The 19,358-nt window shown below is 47.5% G+C and overlaps 1 protein-coding gene across 1 annotated transcript in view; it reads left to right on the top strand.

The window, feature by feature from the left end:
- LOC144592981 (serine/threonine-protein kinase OSR1-like) overlaps window positions 1-19,358 on the top strand; it is a 119,622-nt gene that overhangs the window by 76,491 nt on the left and 23,773 nt on the right. The window contains exons 6-12 of the mRNA XM_078398387.1: window positions 780-889; window positions 2,315-2,416; window positions 6,139-6,272; window positions 7,000-7,048; window positions 8,915-8,980; window positions 10,244-10,366; window positions 15,058-15,093. Of these exons, the coding sequence (XP_078254513.1) occupies window positions 780-889; window positions 2,315-2,416; window positions 6,139-6,272; window positions 7,000-7,048; window positions 8,915-8,980; window positions 10,244-10,366; window positions 15,058-15,093 (620 nt within the window). The remainder of the gene's footprint in view (window positions 1-779; window positions 890-2,314; window positions 2,417-6,138; window positions 6,273-6,999; window positions 7,049-8,914; window positions 8,981-10,243; window positions 10,367-15,057; window positions 15,094-19,358) is intronic.

Below are 19,358 nucleotides of genomic sequence, written 5' to 3'. Positions count from 1 at the left end.
AATCAGTATCCCGTTCCTGCCTTCTCCCCATATCCGCTATCTTTAAGAGCTCTATCTAACTCTCTTGAAAGCATCCAGAGAATTGGCCTCCACTGCCTTCTGAGGGAGAGAATTCCACAGATTCACAACTCCCTGGATGAAAAAGTTCTTCCTCATCTCCGTTCTAAATGGCCTCCCCCTTATTCTTAAACTGTGGCCCCTGGTTCTGGACTCCCCCCAGCATCGGGAACATGTTTCCTGCCTCTAGCGTGTCCAATCCCTTAATAATCTTATACGTTTTAACAAGATCCCCTCTCATCCTTCAGAGAGATTGCTGGCACGAGCCTCCAGATCAGAACAAAGTCTGCTAACTGCAGCTCAATGGGGATGGGGCGGAACGGTGGCACAGCGGTAGAGTTGCTGCCTTACAGCACCGGAGACCCGGGTTCCATCCTGACTACGGGCGCCGTCTGTACGGAGTTTGTACGTTCTCCCCGTGACCTGCGTGGGTTTTCGCCGAGATCTTCGGTTTCCTCCCACACTCCAAAGACGTACAGGTATGTAGGTTAATTGACTGGGTAAATGTAAAAATTGTCCCTAGTGTGTGTAGGATAGTGTTAGTGTGCGGGGATCGCTGGGCGGCGCGGACTCGGTGGGCCGAAGGGCCTGTTTCCGTGCTGTATCTCTAAATCTAAAAAAATCTATTAAAAAAAAAGAAACCCAAAAGCTCGCTTTATTTTGACCAACTTAGAAATAGTGAAGAAATGTCATCTAACTTGAATTTTCTTGCCTTGTTGCAGATTTTGGTGTCAGTGCATTCCTGGCAACAGGTGGTGACATGACCAGGAATAAAGTGAGGAAGACCTTTGTTGGCACACCCTGTTGGATGGCCCCTGAGGTCATGGAGCAGGTGAGGCCACTTGATGCATCAACATGCTCCGTCCGCATCCTTTACATTCCCTTCATGGATGTTTGAAACAAGGAATAGATCGGGTGGGTAGACAGGCGCACAGGAATCTCTTGCCCAGAGTTGGGGAATCCAGATCTAGGGGACCATAAGTTTAAGGTGAAGATGGGGAAAAATGTAACAGGAACCTGAGGGGCAACTTTAATTACACAAAGGGTGGTGGGTGTATGGAGCGAGCTGCCGGAGGAGGTAGTTGAGGCTGGGACTATCCCAACATGTAAGAAACAGTTAGACAGGTACGTGGATAGGGCAGATTTGGAGAGATATGGGCCAAACGCCGGCAGGTGGGACTACCTGACAATAAACTAAACTAAACTCAATGAGATTGTCTTGCATAGCTTTTATATGTACACCAGTCAAGCCATGAATAATAGAGTCTTATTGAGGATCATGTATTCTGGGCATAAGCAGCGTGATATATATATATATATATATATATATATACTAGACAGCCCGTGGACTCTGCATTGGTCTAGCACCCTCCCCTCCCCCAATCCAAAAGCGCACAGCAAGATCCCAGGGTGTATCCGAGGCTGTGGCGGCCTGGGAGTGTCCCCCGGGGGCGGGCGAAGAAAGGGGAGAGGGAGCCACTCACCCCGGCCCCGGGCGGCCAGCAGTAGGAGAGCGGCCACTAGGGGCCGCCCCATGTCCGTCCCGCCGGCGGACATCTTGTTTGACCTTCTCTCTGGTGCCGTGCTACACCACGGAAGGAAGGTCGGGCGCGGGGCACGGCGGGACGGGCGCCAGTCCTCCCCTGTTGTGACGCCGTATTAGATCAAAATTGTACGGGTTTGTAGGCCACCCGTTAGATATGGCGATTTTGTGTAACTTTGCTAGTATATTCTTCACATTTTGTTTTTCATTGCTTAAGCTACCGTTGTTCCTTTATTTCTACAAGAAGAGATGTAGATGGGCTATTGCATGCTAGCCAATCGTAGTGCTTGTTAGTAGTAGTCCCGCCTAGTATGTGCTTTATAATATTAAGAACTGGCCTACGTCAGGCAGTAGATGTAGCAGCTCGGAGCTGTAATGTACTGCAGGTCCTATGATGTAAGTGCTTCAATAAAATGATGCCTTGTGTCTTAGCGTGGACTTAAGCACTTTATTACAAAAATGGCGATCTCAAGATGGCGATCTCATACATGACCCTTGGGTTCCCATTGTGACGCTGAACACAGACGTATTGGATCAAAATGACTTGTCCCATTCACAGTGTAAAGTTTATTAATGTTTATAAAGTGAATAACTTTTAAAATATAACGAAACTTGACACTGCACACCGCATGCGAGTGGTGAGAAAGGTGGCCCTAAAACTGTTGCGCTATCGTGATATATACTGTTAATCGCATCCACGCTTTGAATCCACAGGTGAAAGGGTATGACTTCAAAGCGGACATTTGGAGCTTTGGAATCACAGCCATTGAGCTGGCTACAGGAGCTGCTCCTTATCACAAATACCCACCAATGAAGGTAGGAGTCACTGGATGTCTGTGGCTGTCCACATATTGAAGTGGAAATGTAGCAAATAAAAGTTTAATCTCCAAAGTTTAATGGCCCACTGAGTCCGCGCCAACCACCGATCACAGTTTACAGAGGCCAATTAACCTTCAAAACAGTAATTCAAGCAGTACATATGGAGAAAAGAACTGGGTGACGTTTCAAGTCGAGACCCTTCTTCAGACGGAAAAAGTCTCGACTCGAGACGTCACCTACTCCTCTCCAGAGATGCTGCGTGACCTGCTGAGTTACTCCAGCATTTCCCGTCTATCTTCTGTGTGAACCAGCATCTGCAGTTCCTTCTCACAACCTAGAATCCTGCATGTCTTTGGAGTGTGGGAGGAAACTGGAGAACACGGAGGAAACCCACGTGGTCACGGGGAGAACGTGCAAACTCCACACAGACAGCACTCGAGGTTAGGATTGAACCCGGGTCTCTGGTGCTGTGAAGCAGCAGCTTTGCCAGCTGTGCCACTGCAATTAATGGTGCAGAAGCAGGCCAATCTAAATCTTAAGGGCGGCACGGTGGCGCAGCAGTAGAGTTGCTGCCTCACAGTGAATGCAGTGCCAGAGACCCGGGTTCCATCCCGACTACGGGCGCCGTCTGTACGGAGTTTGTACGTTCTCCCCGTGACCTGCGTGGGTTTTCGCCGAGATCTTCGGTTTCCTCCCACACTCCAAAGACGTGCAGGTTTGTAGGTTAATTGGCTGGGCAAATGTAAAATTTGTCCCTAGTGTGTGTAGGATAGTGTTAGTGTGTGGGGATCGCTGGGCGGCGCGGACCTGGTGAGCCTGATTCCGCACTATAACTCTAAACTAAACTAAAAATCGCGTCTCATTTTTTATTTATTCTCATAAAATCCTTTCTATTTGGAAAAATCGCATTTGGTTGCAAAAATGGACGCACAACTGGAGAACCAGTTCTCCCCAAGTATAAAATCCATACCCATTAATCAGAATAAGTGCTTCGGAGCATTGACCAGTGTGCTTGGAGGAAAATGGATGACTTGGATCAATGGTTCCCAAATCTCGTTTAAATTTATTTATTTCTCAAATCATGGGTGCACGCCAGATTCTCCCATCATCCTACGCCTCTTACTAGACCCCCGCACCCTGTTCCCATCCATCTACATCCCTCCCTCTGCCTTTACATTTCACTCCATATGACTGTCATACGAGCAAAGACTGGGCTTGTATTCACTGGAGTCTAGAAGGATGAGAGGGGATCTTATAGAAATGTATAAAATCATAAATGGACTGGACAAGCTAGATGCAGGAAAAATATTCCCAATGTTGGGGGAGTCCAGAACCAGGGGCCACAGTCTAAGAATAAAGGGGAGGCCATTTAAAACTGAGGTGAGAAGAAACCTTTTCACCCAGAGAGTTGTGAATCTGTGGAATTCTCTGCCACAGAGGGCAGTGGAGGCCAATTCACTGGATGGATTTGAAAGAGAGTTAGATAGAGCTCTAGGGGCTAGTGGAATCAAAGGATATGGGGAGAAGGCAGGCACGGGTTACTGATTGTGGATGATCAGCCATGTTCGCAATGAATGGCGGTGCTGGCTTGAAGGGCCAAATGGCTTCTTCCTGCACCTATTTTCCGTGTTTCACATCTGACACCCTTCTGTTGTATTCTCATCTCCGGCCTTTGCCCAATCAAGCTCTCCTCACCTGTATCCAACCATCATTCGCCAGGAACAGACACAAAATGCTGGAGTAACTCGGGCAGCATCTCTGGACAAAAGGAATAGGTGACATTTCGGGTCGAGACCCTTCTTCACTCTCCAGACTTTGCCCTGCCTCACCTCTCTTTCCCAGCTTCTCCTACCACAATCAGTCTGAAGAAGAGTCCCGACCCGACCTGAAACGTCGTCTGTCCATCCCCTCCACAGATGCTGTCAGACCTGCTGAGTTCCTATCCTACAGCACTTTGTGTTTTGCTCAAGACTCCAGCATCTGCAGTTCCTTGTCTTCTCCTTGTATGTTTAGTTTAGTTTAGTTTAGAGATACAGCATGGAAACAGGCCTTTGCGGCCCACCGGGTCCGCGCCGACCAGCGATCCCTGCACACTAACACTATCCTACACAGTCTAGGGACAATTTTTACATTTACCCAGCCAATTAACCTACATACCTGCTCGTCTTTGGAGTGTGGGAGGAAACCGAAGATCTCTGGGAAAACCCACGCAGGTCACGGGGAGAACGTGCAAACTCCGTACAGACAGCACCCGTAGTCGGGATGGAACCCGGGTCTCCGGCGCGGAATCTGCTGTAAGGCGGCAACTCTACCGCTGCGCCACCGTATCTTTGCTGGGTCTTTGGAAATCTGTGACTGGCCACAATTATCTCTACCATAGTTAGATCAGGCCACAACCAGGATGCTGGGAGGTGAATTAAATAGAGTTTGGCTTTTCTTTAAATGTTCGTGCATTTCCATCACCATAATCTGAATGCTACCAGTTACGGCAAATATTGGCAGTGCTAGTTTAGTTTACACAGGGTGTAAACCTGCCCTTCAGCCCACCGAGTCTCGACTTTAGTCATGATTTTAGGGGTTTTGAAATACAGGGTGGAAACAGGCCCTTCGGCCCACCAGACCCGTGCCGACCGGAGATCGCCCGGTACACTCGCACGATCCGAACCTCGAGGGTTAATTTACAACGTTTACCATAGCCCATTAACCTACATACCTGCACGTTTTCGGAGTGTGGGAGGAAACCGGAGCACCCGGACAAGATCCACGTGGTCACAGGGAGAACATGCAAACTCAATAGACAATAGGTGCAGGAGGAGGCCATTCGGCCCTTCGAGCCAGCACCGCCAATTAACTCCGTACAGACAGCACCTGTAGACAGGATGGAACCCGGGTCTCTAACGCTGTGAGGCAGCAACTCTACCGCTGTGCCACCGTGCTGCCCTGTAATCTATGTTCAATTGTACACAATACATATAATGTCCTTTCCCAGAGTTTGCTATATTGTTGTAACCACTGTTGTCTTGGATCGTTTTGGGGGGAAATTATGCCTCTTTTTAAATAAATAAAAATTTGTGGAAGATCAATTAGTACTGTTGCTTGAAAATAAAGCATAAAGTGCTGTAGGAACAGTGGGTCGGGCAGCAGCTGTAGAGGGAATGGAGTGGGAGGAAAATGGAGCACCGGACAAAATCTACGTGGTCACGGGGAGAAACATGCTAGATGCAGGAAAAATGTTCCCAATGTTGGGGGAGTCCAGAACCAGGGGCCACAGTCTAAGAATAAAGGGGAGGCCATTTAAAACTGAGGTGAGAAAAAAGTTATTCACCCAGAGAGTTGTGAATCTGTGGAATTCTCTGCCACAGAGGGCAGTGGAGGCCAATTCACTGGATGAATGTAAAAGAGAGTTAGATAGAGCTCTAGGGGCTAGCGGAATCAAGATATATGGGGAGAAGGCAGGCACGGGGTACTGATTGTGGATGATCAGCCATGATCACAATGAATGGCGGTGCTGGCTCGAAGGGTCAAATGTCCTCCTCCTGCACCTATTTTCTAAGTTTCTATTGGTCCTGACCTGAAACATCACCTGTGCATTGCCTCCAGTACTTTGTGTTTTGCTCAAGATTGCAGCATCTTCAGTTCCTTGTGTCTCTCACCGTAAGATTGGTTTAAAGTTCACGGGTTGATTCCTTGCTGTCATCTATTACACTCTCTCTGCTCAGGTCTTAATGCTGACGCTTCAGAACGACCCTCCCTGTTTGGAGACGGGCGTACATGATAAGGAAATGGTAAAAAAATACGGCAAGTCCTTTAGGAAGATGATCTCGCAGTGTCTACAGAAAGATCCGGAAAAAAGGTAACATTGGAGTTCTGCTCTTGGATGCTACACTCTGAGATTGGCAATCACTTTGTCAAATAAATAAACAAGCCAACACAATCAGTAACCCATGCCTGCCTTCTCCCCATATCCCTTGATTCCGCTAGCCGCAAGAGCTCTATCTAACTCTCTTTTAAATTCATCCAGTGAATTGGCCTCCACTGCCCTCTGTGGCAGAGAATTCCACAAATTCACAACTCTCTGGGTGAAAAAGTTTTTTCTCACCTCAGTTTTAAATGGCCTCACCTTTATTCTTAGACTGTGGCCCCTGGTTCTGGACTCCCCCAACATTGTTAGTGTTAATGTGCAGGGATCGCTGGGCGGCACGGACTTGGAGGGCCGAAAAGGCCTGTTTCCGGCTGTGTATATATATGATATATGATATATATATATATATGATATTGGGAACACCAACTTACTATCTACCTCATTAGTGACCCTTGGACTTGCAGCAGCACAACAGAATATGCAAACATAATACACTGTAAACAATATAATAAATGAGAAAAAAAAGTTCAGCGTGTATATAATCACACGCGCACATACATGCACACGTATGCATAAAAAGCAAACAAACAATAATAGTCCATTAATAACAATAATAGTCTATGTAGTTCAGAGCTTATTTCATGTCATCGTGTCTAATGGCTGTAGTGAAGAAGCTGTTCCTGAACCTGGACCTAATTTAGATTTATTTTCATTCCAGACCTACAGCAGCAGAATTTTTAAAGCACAAGTTTTTCCAAAAAGCAAAGGTAAGTGTGTAAGGAGTGATGGGGAATAAAGCACAGGCACCAGGTAGCTAATACACCTGTTCAGCTGTGTTGGTGACATGCGGGTGTCGCCTGTGTTCTCGCCCAAAAGTCAGCATTGGGAGAGAGGTATAACCAAGGCAAGGAAAGTCTGGCTGCTCCCACAAACAAAGAGGGGCAACGGCAGAGGTTCACCTGCACCTCCTCCAACCTCGTCTACTGTACCCACTGTTCCAGGTGTCAACTTCTCCACATCGGCGAGACCAAACGCAGGCTCGGCGATCTATTCGCTGAACACCTCTGCTCAGTCCGCCTTAACCAACTTGATCTCCCGGTGGCTCAGCACTTCAACTCCCCCTCCCATTCCCAATCTGCCCTTTCTGTCCTGGGCCTCCTCCAGTGCCATAGTGAGGCCCAGCGCAAATTGGAGGAACAGCACCTCATATTTCACTTGGGTAGTTTACATCCCAGCGGTATGAACATTGACTTCTCTAACTTCAAGTAGCCCTTGCTTTCCCTCTCTATCCCCTCCCCTTCCCAGTTCTCCCACTAGTCTTCCTGTCTCCGACTACATCCTATCTCTGTCCCGCCCCCTCCCCTGACATCAGTCTGAAGAAGGGTCTCGACCTGAAACGTAACCCATTCCTTCTCTCCCGAGATGCTGCCTGACCCGCTGAGTTACTCCAGCATTTTGTGTCTTCCTCCACCCCTTCTAAGCCCTTGGCACTCTGGCAGTCCCAGTCAATATTGAGAAAGTTCAAATCCCCCTACTATGACAACCCTATTATTCCAGCACTCTCCTGACATCTCTTCTAATTCCTGTTGACTATTTGGGAGCCAAAAGTACGCACCCGCAAGATGATCGCAGCGAATTGTTGACGAATTGTTCCATTGCCTCCATCTATACCTCACGCTGCCTCGGCAAGGCCAGCAGCATAATCAAGGACCAGTCTCACCCCGGCCACTCCCTCTTCTCCCCTCTCCCATCGGGCAAGAGGTACAGAAGTGTGAAAACGCACACCTCCAGATTCAGGGGCAGTTTCTTCCCAGCTGTTATCAGGCAACTGAACCATCCTACCACAACCAGAGAGCAGTGCTGAACTACTATCTACCTCATTGGTGACCCTCAGATGGGACTTTGCTGGCTTTACCTTGCACTAAACGTTATTCCCTGATCATGTATCTGTACACTGTAAATGGATCGACAATAAACTAAACTGAAGGGTCTCCATTTTATTTCTCAGCTTCACCCAAAAAGCGTCCTTGGGTGAACCAGCAACAATGTCATCTCGGTCGACTGGTGCGACTTTCACCTTAATTAATAAAGGGGTGAGGGGTGATCTCATAGTGGTGTACAAAATCATGAGAGGAATAGATCGGGTAGATGCACAGAGTTTCTTGCCCAGAGTAGGGGAATCGAGGACCAGAGGACATGGGTGAAGAGGAAAAGATTTAAATAGGAATCCGAGGGGTAACTTTTTTCACACAGAGGGTGTATGGAACAAGCTGCCGGAGGAGGTAGTTGAGGCTGGGACTATCTCATCATGTAAGAAACAGTTGGACAGGTACATGGATAGGACAGGTTTGGAGGGATATGGACCAGGCGCAGGCAAGTGGGACTAGTGTAGAAGGGACATTGTTGGTCGGTGTGGGCGAGTTGGGCCGAAGGGCCTGTTTTCATACTGTATCACTCTGTGACTCTATGAAAGCAAATCCCCCTCCTCTCGCACCTGTACCCTGGAGCATGAAGCTGCCAGTCCTGTCCCTCTCTCAGCCAGCTTTCTGTAACGGCTACAAGGTCCCAGTCACAGGTACGTACCAATCCACGCCCTCAAATTTGTTCATCACAACATTTTATTCATTTTACAGAACAATGAGTACCTTGAAGATAAATTGCTAGCTCGAACACCTACGATAGCTGAAAGATCAAAAAAGGTAAATGTTATAAGAAAAAAACTGCAGATGCTGGTTTAAATCGAAGGTAGACACAAAATGCTGGAGTAACTCAGCGGGTCAGGAGAGATGCTGCCTGACTCGCTGAGTTACTCCAGCATTTTGTGTCTACCTTCAAAGGTAAATGTTATGTTTTTATTCTACAGGGAAAAGCACCCTTCTAGGTCGCAGTTCCATAGGGGGATTGTACTGAGTGGTGACTAACTAGCACATGTGGGAAGATTTGGGAGCAGAATTGTCACTGTGGTGCAGCGGTAGAGTTACTGCCATACAGCGCCAAAGTCCCGGGTTCAATCCCGACTATGGGTGCTGTCTGTATGGAGTTTGTACGTTCTCCCTGTGACGGCGTGGGTTTTCTCTGCCATCTTTGGTTTCTCCCCACGCTCCAAAGACATACAGATTTGTAGGTTAATTGGCTTGTTATAAATGTAATTTGTCCCCAGTGTGTGTAGGACAGTGTTAATGAGCGGGGATCGATGATCGGCACGGACTCGGTGGGCCGAAGGGCCCGTTTCTGCGCTGTATCTCTAAACTAAACTAATTTGCTGTTTTTAGACCCAAAATGCTGGAGTGACGCAGCGGGTCAGGCAGCAACTCTGGAGAGAAGGAATGGGTGGCATTTCGGTTCGAGACTGTCGGGTCCTGACTGATTAGTTCAGGTTTTGGTTTAGTTTAGTTTAGAGATACAGCGCGGAAACAGGCCCTTCGGCCCACCGGGTCCGCGCCGACCAGCGATCCCCGCACACTAACACTATCCTACACACAATTAGGACAATTTTTACATTTACCAAGCCAATTAACCTACAAACCTGCACGTCTTTGGAGTGTGGGAGGAAACCGAAGATCTCGGAGAAAACCCACGCAGGTCACGGGGAGAAGGTACAAACTCCGTACAGACAGCACCCGTAGTGGGGATGGAACCCGGGTCTCCGCTGCTGCATTCTCTTTAAGGCAGCAACTCTACCGCTGCGCCACTGATGTCAGGAGAGTGGACGGTACAGAGATAAAATGTAGTCGAAGACTAGACGGAGAACTGGGAATGGGGAGGGGATGGAGAGAGAGGGAGGGTAAGGGCAACGTGGTTATTTTGCTGTTAATTTAATTAGGTTGAAGTTAATTTGTCGTTGACACTGTTTTGCATGTGGATCTGTTTGACTGTGGTACTCAAGTTGCAGTAGGATGGTGTGAATGAGATGTGTGTGGATGCGGATGTTGTATCTGACTCTGTGCCTCTGTGTTGATCAGGTGAGAAGGGTTCCAGGCTCCAGCGGTCGGCTACACAAGACAGAAGATGGCGGCTGGGAGTGGAGCGATGATGAATTTGATGAAGAGAGTGAAGAAGGGAGGGCTGCCGTGTCTCAGTTGAGGGTAGGTTTCATTTTGTTTTGGAGATACAGCGTGGAAACAGGTCTTTGGCCCACTGAGACCACACCATCTGAAAAAGGGTCTCAACCCGAAACGTCATCCATTCCTTGTCTCTGGAGATTCTGCCTGACCCGCTGAGTTACTCCGGCATTTTGTGTCTGACCATCAATCACCCGGTCACACTAGTTCCATGTTATCCCATTTTCCCATCCACCCCCTATGCACTATGGGGGGGGGGGGAAGTTAAAATCCCCTACTATGACAATCCTATTAGTCTTGCAGCTGCATAGATCGGGTGAATGCACAGAGTCTCTTGCCCAGAGTATCCCAACGTTGAAGAAACAGACAGGTACTTGGATAGGGCAGAGTCTCTTGCCCACAGTAGGAGGATCGAGGACCAGAGGACATAGGTTCAAGGTGGATCACCAACTTACTATCTACCTCATTAGTGACCCTCGGACTATCCTTAAGTATAAGAAAATAACTGCAGATGCTGGTACAAATCGAAGGTATTTATTCACAAAATGCTGGAGTAACTCAGCAGGTCAGGCAGCATCTCAGGAGAGAAGGAATGGGCGACGCTTCGGGTCAAGACCCTTCTTCAGTCTGAGTTACCTGCTGAGTTACTCCAGCATTTTGTGAATTAATAAGCTCATCTGTAAACTCATTACTCTTCAATTCTTGTGTCCTACACCTTCTGTCTTTCTATCTCTGACCTTTGTCCAACCCCCTTTCCATCTTTCACTTATTACCTGCCAGGCTTAGCCCTGCCCCTTATCTCTTCCAGTTTTCTCCCCCCCCCCCCCCCCACCACAAACTCAAATTTCACTGAACCTTAATTGGTACATGTGACAATAAATTGAATCTTGAATCACAATCAGTCTGCAGATGGCACCCGAATCGATAGGTCACCTATCCATGTTCTCCCGAGATGCTAATTGACCCGCTGGGTTACTCCAGCACTCTCTCTTCCTTTGTAAACCAGCATCTGCAGTTCCTTGACTCTAAACGTGTGGACACTGATATTGGGGCAGGTTTCTGCAACTGGCTTCTGGGCTTCCTGACCAGCAGACGGTTAGAATTGGTCAGCACACTTTCAGTTTATTGTCACGTGTACCGAGGTACAGTGAAAAGCTTTTGTTGCGTGCTAACCAGTCATCGGAAAGACAACACATGATTACAATTGAGCCGTCCACAGTGTACAGATACATGATAAGGGAATAACGTTTAGTGCAAGGTGAAGCCGGCAAAGTCCGATCAAGGATAGTGCAAGGGTCACTAATGAGGTAGATAGGTTCAAGGTGGATCACCAACTTACTATGTCCTCTGGTCCTCGATTTCCCCTACTCTGGGCAAGAGACTCTGTCCTATCCAAGTACCTGTCTGTTTCTTCAGTATTCCTCAGGGTTGTGGCGTCTGTACCCTGCTCTACCCCTGTACACCCACGACCCTGTGGCCAAACACAAAACCAACTCTTTAATGCCACCCTTGTCAGCCTGATCAATAACGGCGATGAGACGGAGCGCAGAGAGTGAGATCAAGAGCCATATTTTTATGGTACGAGGGCAATCGCCTGAGGAGGATGCTATGAGGATGCAGGGTGACTTGGACAGGTTGGGTGAGTGGGCAGATGCAGTATAATGTAGATTAGAGGTTACAGGCAGGAAACATGTTCCCAATGTTGGGGGAGTCCAAAACAAGGAGCCACAGTTTAAGAATAAGGGGTAGGCCATTTAGAACGGAGATGAGGAAAAACTTTTTCACTCAGAGAGTTGTGAATCTGTGGAATTCTCTGCCTCAGAAGGCAGTGGAGGCCAATTAATTCTCTGAATGCATTCAAGAGAGAGCTAGATAGAGCTCTTAAGGATAGCGGAGTCAGGGGGTATGGGGAGAAGGCAGGAACGGGGTACTGATTGAGAATGATCAGCCATGATCACATTGAATGGTGGTGCTGGCTCGAAGGGCCGAATGGCCTACTCCTGCACCTATTGTCTATTGTTTATTAGGCCCACTCCTGCACCTATTGTTTATTAGGCCCACTCCTGCACCTATTGTCTATTGTTTATTAGGCCCACTCCTGCATCTATCGTCTAGCCCGTAATGTCAGCAAGATGAACAGGTTGGCTTTCGACCTAAGGAAACGAGTGAGTGAGCACAGCCAGCGGGAACAGAGGGGCAGAGAGGTTAAACTATATCAGCCATGAATGAATCATAAGTGATAGGAGCAGAATTAGGCCATTCGGCCCCTCAAGTCTACTCCGCCATTCAATCATGGCTGATCTATCTCTCCCTCCCAAACCCCATTCTCCTGCCTTCTCCCCATAACCTGCAACACCCGTGCAACAATCAGAAATCTATCTATCTCTACCTTAAAAATATCCACTGACTTGGCCTCCACAGCCTTCTGTGACAGAGAATTCCACAGATTCACCACCCTCTGGCTAAAGAAATTCCTCCTCATCTCCTTCCTGAAATGAACGTCCTTTAATTCTGAGGCTGTGCCCTCTGGTCCTGGACTCTCCCACTAGTGGAAACATCCTCTCCACATCCACTCTATCCAGGCCTTCCAGGAATGGCGAAGCAGACTTGATGGACCGATTGGCCTAATTCTGTTCCTATGTCTTATGAGGTTATCGTCTCGTCAACGCAATTGCTGAACTGGGGAGAGTTGAAGGAACTATGGGGAGCAATCAATGTGATTAGTGTCAGGATAACGTTAATGGGTGCTCAAATGGTCAGTGGAGATTCCATGGGCCATGAGAGCAGAGGTCGAGTCGTTGCCTCACCACGCCAATGAACCAGGTTCCACCCTGACCATTTGCACCTTCTCCCTGTGATTGCAGAATTCCTCTTCTTTAACTTACATAGAAACATAGAAAATAGGTGCAGGAGTAGGCCATTCGGCCCTTCGAACCAGCACCACCATTCAATGTGATCATGGCTGATCATTCACAATCAGTACCCCGTTCCTGCCTTCTCCCCATAACTCCCTAACCCAGCTATCTTTAAGAGCTCTATCTAGTTCTCTCTTGAAAGAATTCAGAGAATTGGCCTCCACTGCCTTCTGAGGCAGAGAATTCCACAGATTTACAACTCTCTGAGTGAAAAAGTTTTTCCTCATCTCCGTTCTAAATGGCCTACCCCTTATTCTTAAACTGTGGTCCCTGGTTCTGGACTCCCCCAACATTGGGATCATGTTTCCTGCCTCTAACGTGTCCAACCCCTTAATAATGTTATATGTTTCGATAAGATCCCCTCTCATCCTTCTAAATTCCAGTGTATTCAAGCCCAGTCGCTCCAATCTTTCAACATACGACAGTCCCACCATTCCGGGAATTAACCTAGTGAACCTACGCTGCACGCCCTCAATAGTATGGCTGATGATCCAGAATCACTACCCCGTTCCTGCTTTCTCTCCATATCCCTTGATTCTGTTAGCCCTAAGAGGTATATCAAACTCTCTCTTGAACACATCCAGTGAATTCTGCATCTAGCCTGGTCCAATCCCTTAAGAATGTGATACCTTTCTCTAAGATCCCCTCTCATCCTTCTGAGTGTGAGTTTCCTCTGGGTGCTCCGGTTTCCTCCCACATCCCCCAAAGACGTGTAGGGTTATTGGCTTCTGTAAAAATGGTAAATTGTCCCGAAATGTGTTTTGTGTAGTGCCAGTGTACAGGGTGATCACTGGTCGGTGCGGACTTGATGGGATGAAGGGCCTGTTTCTCTAAACTAAGCCGTATCCGAATTGAATTGAATTGAATAAATGTTATTAGCCAAGTATGTACACATACAAGGAATGTGCCTTGGTGCTCCGCTCGCAAGTAACAACACGACATACGGTAAACAATTAAGAAGGCGGCACGGTGGCGCAGCGGTAGAGTTGCTGCCTTACAGCGAATGCAGCGCCGGAGACTCGGGTTCGATCCTGACTACGGGCGCCGTCTGTACGGAGCTTGTACGTTCCCCCTGTGACCTGCGTGGGTTATCTTCGAGATCTTCGGTTTCCTCCCACACTCCAAAGACGTACAGGTTTGTAGGTTAATTGGCTGGACAAATGTAAAAATTGTCCCTAGTGTGTGTAGGATAGTGTTAATGTGTGGGGATCACTGGGCGGCGCGGACCCGGTGGGCCGAAGGGCCTGTTTCCGTGCTGTATCTCTAAATCTAAATCTAAATCTAAAGAATAAAACTTAAAACATTAAAACATTAAGAATACAACATTATAGATGAACAATAATCTCTAAACTGAGGTAAAACTTTCTTCATGCTGTGTCACGTTGATATGATAGATGTGAGATAATAATAATAATAATAATAATGCATTACATTTATATAGCGCTTTTCAAACACTCAAAGACGCTTTACAGGGATTTCTAGAACATAGAGAAGTGAATAAATAGATAAATAAGTAATCGAGCAGAAAAAGGAGACAGAAGGTGAGGTGACGGTCAGTGGTTGAAGGCAGTGCTGAACAGGTGAGACTTCAGTGATGTTTTGAATGTGGTGAGTGAGGAGGAGTCTCTGACGGTTTGGGGTAGTGAGTTCCATAAGGGTGGGAGCAGCGATGGACACAGCCCTGTCCCCCCAGGATCTGAGTTTGGTCCGGATGGGGGGGGACAGGAGATTGCTATTGCTGATAGGAGTTCTATTGCTGATTCTGACCTGATTAATTCATGTACTGTTTTCTTTCAACAGTCTCCTCGTGTGAAGGATTCTCCTCAGGGTCCAGATGTGAGTATGGCTGCTTTCTCCTTTTTATTTTTGAGATTTTTTGGGACGTATTAAATTATAGGGGCTGGAATAAGGGGTGTAAAAGCTCTAGGGGCTAGCGGAATCAAGGGATATGGGGAGAAGGCAGGCATGGGTTACTGATTGTGGATGATCACCCATGAACACAATGAATGGCGGTGCGTACAGGCTCGAAGGCCCAAATGGCCTCCTACTGCACCTATTGTCTATGTTTCTCTGATTTGGGCAACCCATTGGCAAAGTTGTGTTTATTGCCCATTATTAGTTCCCGCGTGAAGATGATGACGGGGTTTCTCTTTGATGTTGCTATTGCCAGTGATGGGGAAGGAATGCCAGCATATTTCTACGTTACAGCAGTGTGCGTGTTCAGGAAGATCCACCCACTTAAATATTTCATTTGGACATCTCTGGCTGAAATATTTATTGTGTTGTTGCTATTTCCACCTGAGTAGAATTATGCCAACATTTTCCCAACACATCAAAATGATTTTGTTCCTCAGTGGTCTGCATCGGGGATCTGAGGGCCACAGTTCTTTGCCAGCCTCACATCATGGGGCTTTTACCATCTGCTGAAGACTGCAGCTTGTGGATTTCTGCTTATTGTCCGAAGAGCAAAATTACTGCCGCTGCAGGCTTTAATGGAAATCGCAGAAGCATTGTGGAGGATAGTTGTCCGGGAGTATTGTCCGGGATGGCGGGACTGTCATATGAGGAAGGATTGGCTGCACAAGAAGGGAATAAGGCAGAGCAATGGGCACCGACCAAAGTGGGCACTTCAGTGGCCGGGAAGATTTTAGAGTCCATTATAAAGGATGAGGTTACGGAGTACTTAGATGTTCTATTGGCTGAAGTCAGCATAGTTCTGTGAAGATCCCCGATGCAGACCACTGAGGAACAAGATCATTTTGATGTGTTGGGAAAATGTTGGCATAATTCTACTCAGGTGGAAATAGCAACAACAATGTTATAGCTCATTGCATAAATATTTCAGCCAGAGATGTCCAAATGAAATATTTAAGTTGTGAAACGTAACATGAGGAAAAACTTTTTCAGTCAGAGAGTTGTGAATCTGTGGAATTCTCTGCCTCAGAAGGCAGTGGAGGCCAAGTCTCTGAATGCATTCAAGAGAGAGCTAGATAGAGCTCTTAAGGATAGCGGAGTCAGGGGGTATGGGGAAAAGGCAGGAACGGGGTACTGATTGAGAATGATCAGCCATGATCACATTGAATGGTGGTGCTGGCTCGAAGGGCCGAATGGCCTCCTCCTGCACCTATTGTCTATTGAATCTGCTGGGATTCTTTGAAGAAGTAAACAGTAGGACGGACAGAAAGGAGAATCCGTCGATGTTGTTGAGCCAGATTTTCAGAAAGCCTTTGATAAGGTGCCACAGGCGAGGCTGCTTAGGAAGATGAGAGGCCACGGGGTGGGTCCTGGGGCCGCCACCCTTCACGTGGTACATCCATGATTTGGGTGAGGGGATCGTGGGCAAGTTTGCGGATGATAGGAAAATAGATGGAGGGGCAGGTAGTGTAGAGAAAGCTGGGACTCTGCAGACGGACTGGGACAGGTTGGGAGAGTGGGCAGAGAAGTGGCAGATGCAATACAGGTGCTCCTCAACTTACGATGGGGTTACGTTCTGAGAAACCCATCGGAAACCAAACATATCGTACATCGAAATGCATTTACTACACGTGATCACGTGGCCGGAAGCGAGCTACGGCTCGCCACGGCTCGCTGCCGTTTGCACCATCGCAAAGTCGAACTATCGCAAGTCGAAGCATCGTAAGTCAGGGAGCACCTGTACAGTGGAGCAAAGTGTGGGGTCATGCATTTTGTTAGCAGGAATAAAGGCACAGACTATTATCAACATGGGGAGAGAGTTCAGAAATCAGAGGTGCAAATGGACTTGGGAGTGCTGGTGCAGGATTCCCATAAATTTAATCTGCAAGTAAAATCTGTAGTGAAGAAAGCAAACGCAATGCTAGCATTTATTACAAGAGGGCTAGAATACAAAACTGATGTAATGCTGAGGCTTTAAGGCGCTGGTCAGGCCACATTTGGAGTATTTTGGGCCCCATATCTGAGGAAGGATGTGCTGGCTCTGGAGAGGGTCCAGAGGAGGTTTACAAGAATGATCCCAGGAATGAGTGGGTTAATATATGATGAGCGTTTGTCGGCACTGGGCCTGTACTCGCTGGAGTTTAGAAGAATGAGGGGGGATCTCATTGAAACGTACAGAATAGTGAGCGGCCTGGATAGAGTGGATGTGGAGAGGATGTTTCCACTAGTGGGAGAGTCTAGGACCAGAGGGCACAGCCTCAGAATTAAAGGACGTTCTTTTAGGAAGGAGATGAGGAGGAATTTCTTTAGTCAGAGGGTGGTGAATCTGTGGAATTCTTTGCCACAGACGGCTGTGGAGGCCAAGTCAGTGGATAAATTTTAAGGCAGAGATAGATAGATTCTTGATTAGTGCGGGTGTCGGGTTATGGGGAGAAGGCAGGAGAATGGGGTTAGGAGGGAGAGATAGATCAGCCATGATTGGATGGCAGAGTAGACTTGATGGGCCGAATGGCCTAATTCTGCTATCACTTATGACTGATGATCGTGTTTGGCACAGGACCTGTTGCAGTGCTGTACTGCTCAGTGATGAAAAGATTACTTGGTGAGTGGCTGATTTAATAGAGTTAATCAGTGGTTGACGTAACTGGCGGAACACTCACCTTTCCAACCATTTCTGCTTTTGATTCTTATACATTAACTTTCGGACTGTTGGGTTTTGGAAAAGGGCAGATCATTATTTTGTTAATTCCGATTAATAGAATTTTGTGAATGGGGTGACATTTAGCTGTGGTACCTCGCTATTTTTAAGTAAAATAAACTGGAAAATGTTCTTGCTTCTGCCCTCCCGCCACCCCGCTGCAGTCCTGTTTTTCCGTAACCTTTCACGAACACTGTTCTCATCGTTCGCCACACATTTAAACAGCAGTTTAGTTGACCGACCAGTGAGTGTACAAAGTCTCGTAGATGTGTCCTTGCCTGACCTGCAATTCCCACAAAGCAGCAGGAAGCAGGAGCAAGCGTTGGGCTGAAGGGCCTGTCCCTTTGATATACCCGCGCATGTATGTTCAATGTTAAATATTCCGAGCCATGAATGCATATTGTGTGTTGAATATCTGGGCTTTAATGAAGAACTGCAGACCTGATTAAAACTGCGATTAACATAAAACAGCCAGGGTTATGATGCTTACTTCCTGAAGCTTGTTAGCATTCGGATAGATGTAAGGTGTGAATAACAACTCGGCTTGTCCTTTAGACAAGAGGCCATTTGGCCCTTCGAGCCAACACCGCCATTCACCGTAATCATGGCTGATCATCCACAATCAGTAACCCGTGCCTGCCTTCTCCCCATACCCCCTGTCTCCATACCCCCTGGTAGTGTGAACTGTGAGGAAGATGCTCTGAGGTTGCAGGGTGACTTGGACAGGTTGTGTGAGTGGGCGGATGCATGGCAGATGCAGATTAATGTGGATAAGTGTAACGTTATCCACTTTGGTGGTAAGAATAGGAAGGCAGAGTATTATCTGAATGGTGTCAGGTTAGGAACAGGGGACGTACAACGAGATCTGGGTGTCCTAGTGCATCAGTCACTGAAAGGAAGCATGAAGGTACAGCAGGCAGTGAAGAAAGCCAATGGAATGTTGGCTCATTGTCACGAAAGTGAGATTGGACTTTGCTGATGGAGATCCATTCCCCACTGGCGGACCCAGTGGGAAGATGAGCTGCAAGCAATACTGCGCTGCTATCCAGGGAGGCATTTTACATGGCAAAGCGTGGACGAATAAATGAAAATCCACACTGACTTGTTGGCGGAAATCATGCTTCGCTGCATACATTTTTAATGGGGTAACAAGGCTCGTTGATGAGGGGAGTGATAGATGTGTGTGTTAGTGTTTTAAAAATGGCATCGCCAGGTTCAATGGCCAGGGGAATGAATACAGAGCAGTGTGAATACATTTTTAAAATTTAGTTTAGTTTTGAGATACAGCGCGGAAACAGGCCCTTTCGGCCCACCGGATCAGCGCCGCCCAGCGATCCCCACACACTAACACTATCCCACACACACTCGGGACAATTTTTACATTTACCAAGCAAATTAACCTACATCGACGACTGCATTGGTGCTACCTCTTGCACCCATGCAGAACTCACTGACTTCATACACTTCACCTCCAATTTCCATCCTGCCC

This window comes from Rhinoraja longicauda, chromosome 4 (assembly GCF_053455715.1).
Source record: "Rhinoraja longicauda isolate Sanriku21f chromosome 4, sRhiLon1.1, whole genome shotgun sequence".
Classification (NCBI taxonomy): Eukaryota; Metazoa; Chordata; class Chondrichthyes; order Rajiformes; family Arhynchobatidae; genus Rhinoraja; species Rhinoraja longicauda.
This window is presented reverse-complemented; position numbering and strand designations above follow the sequence as displayed.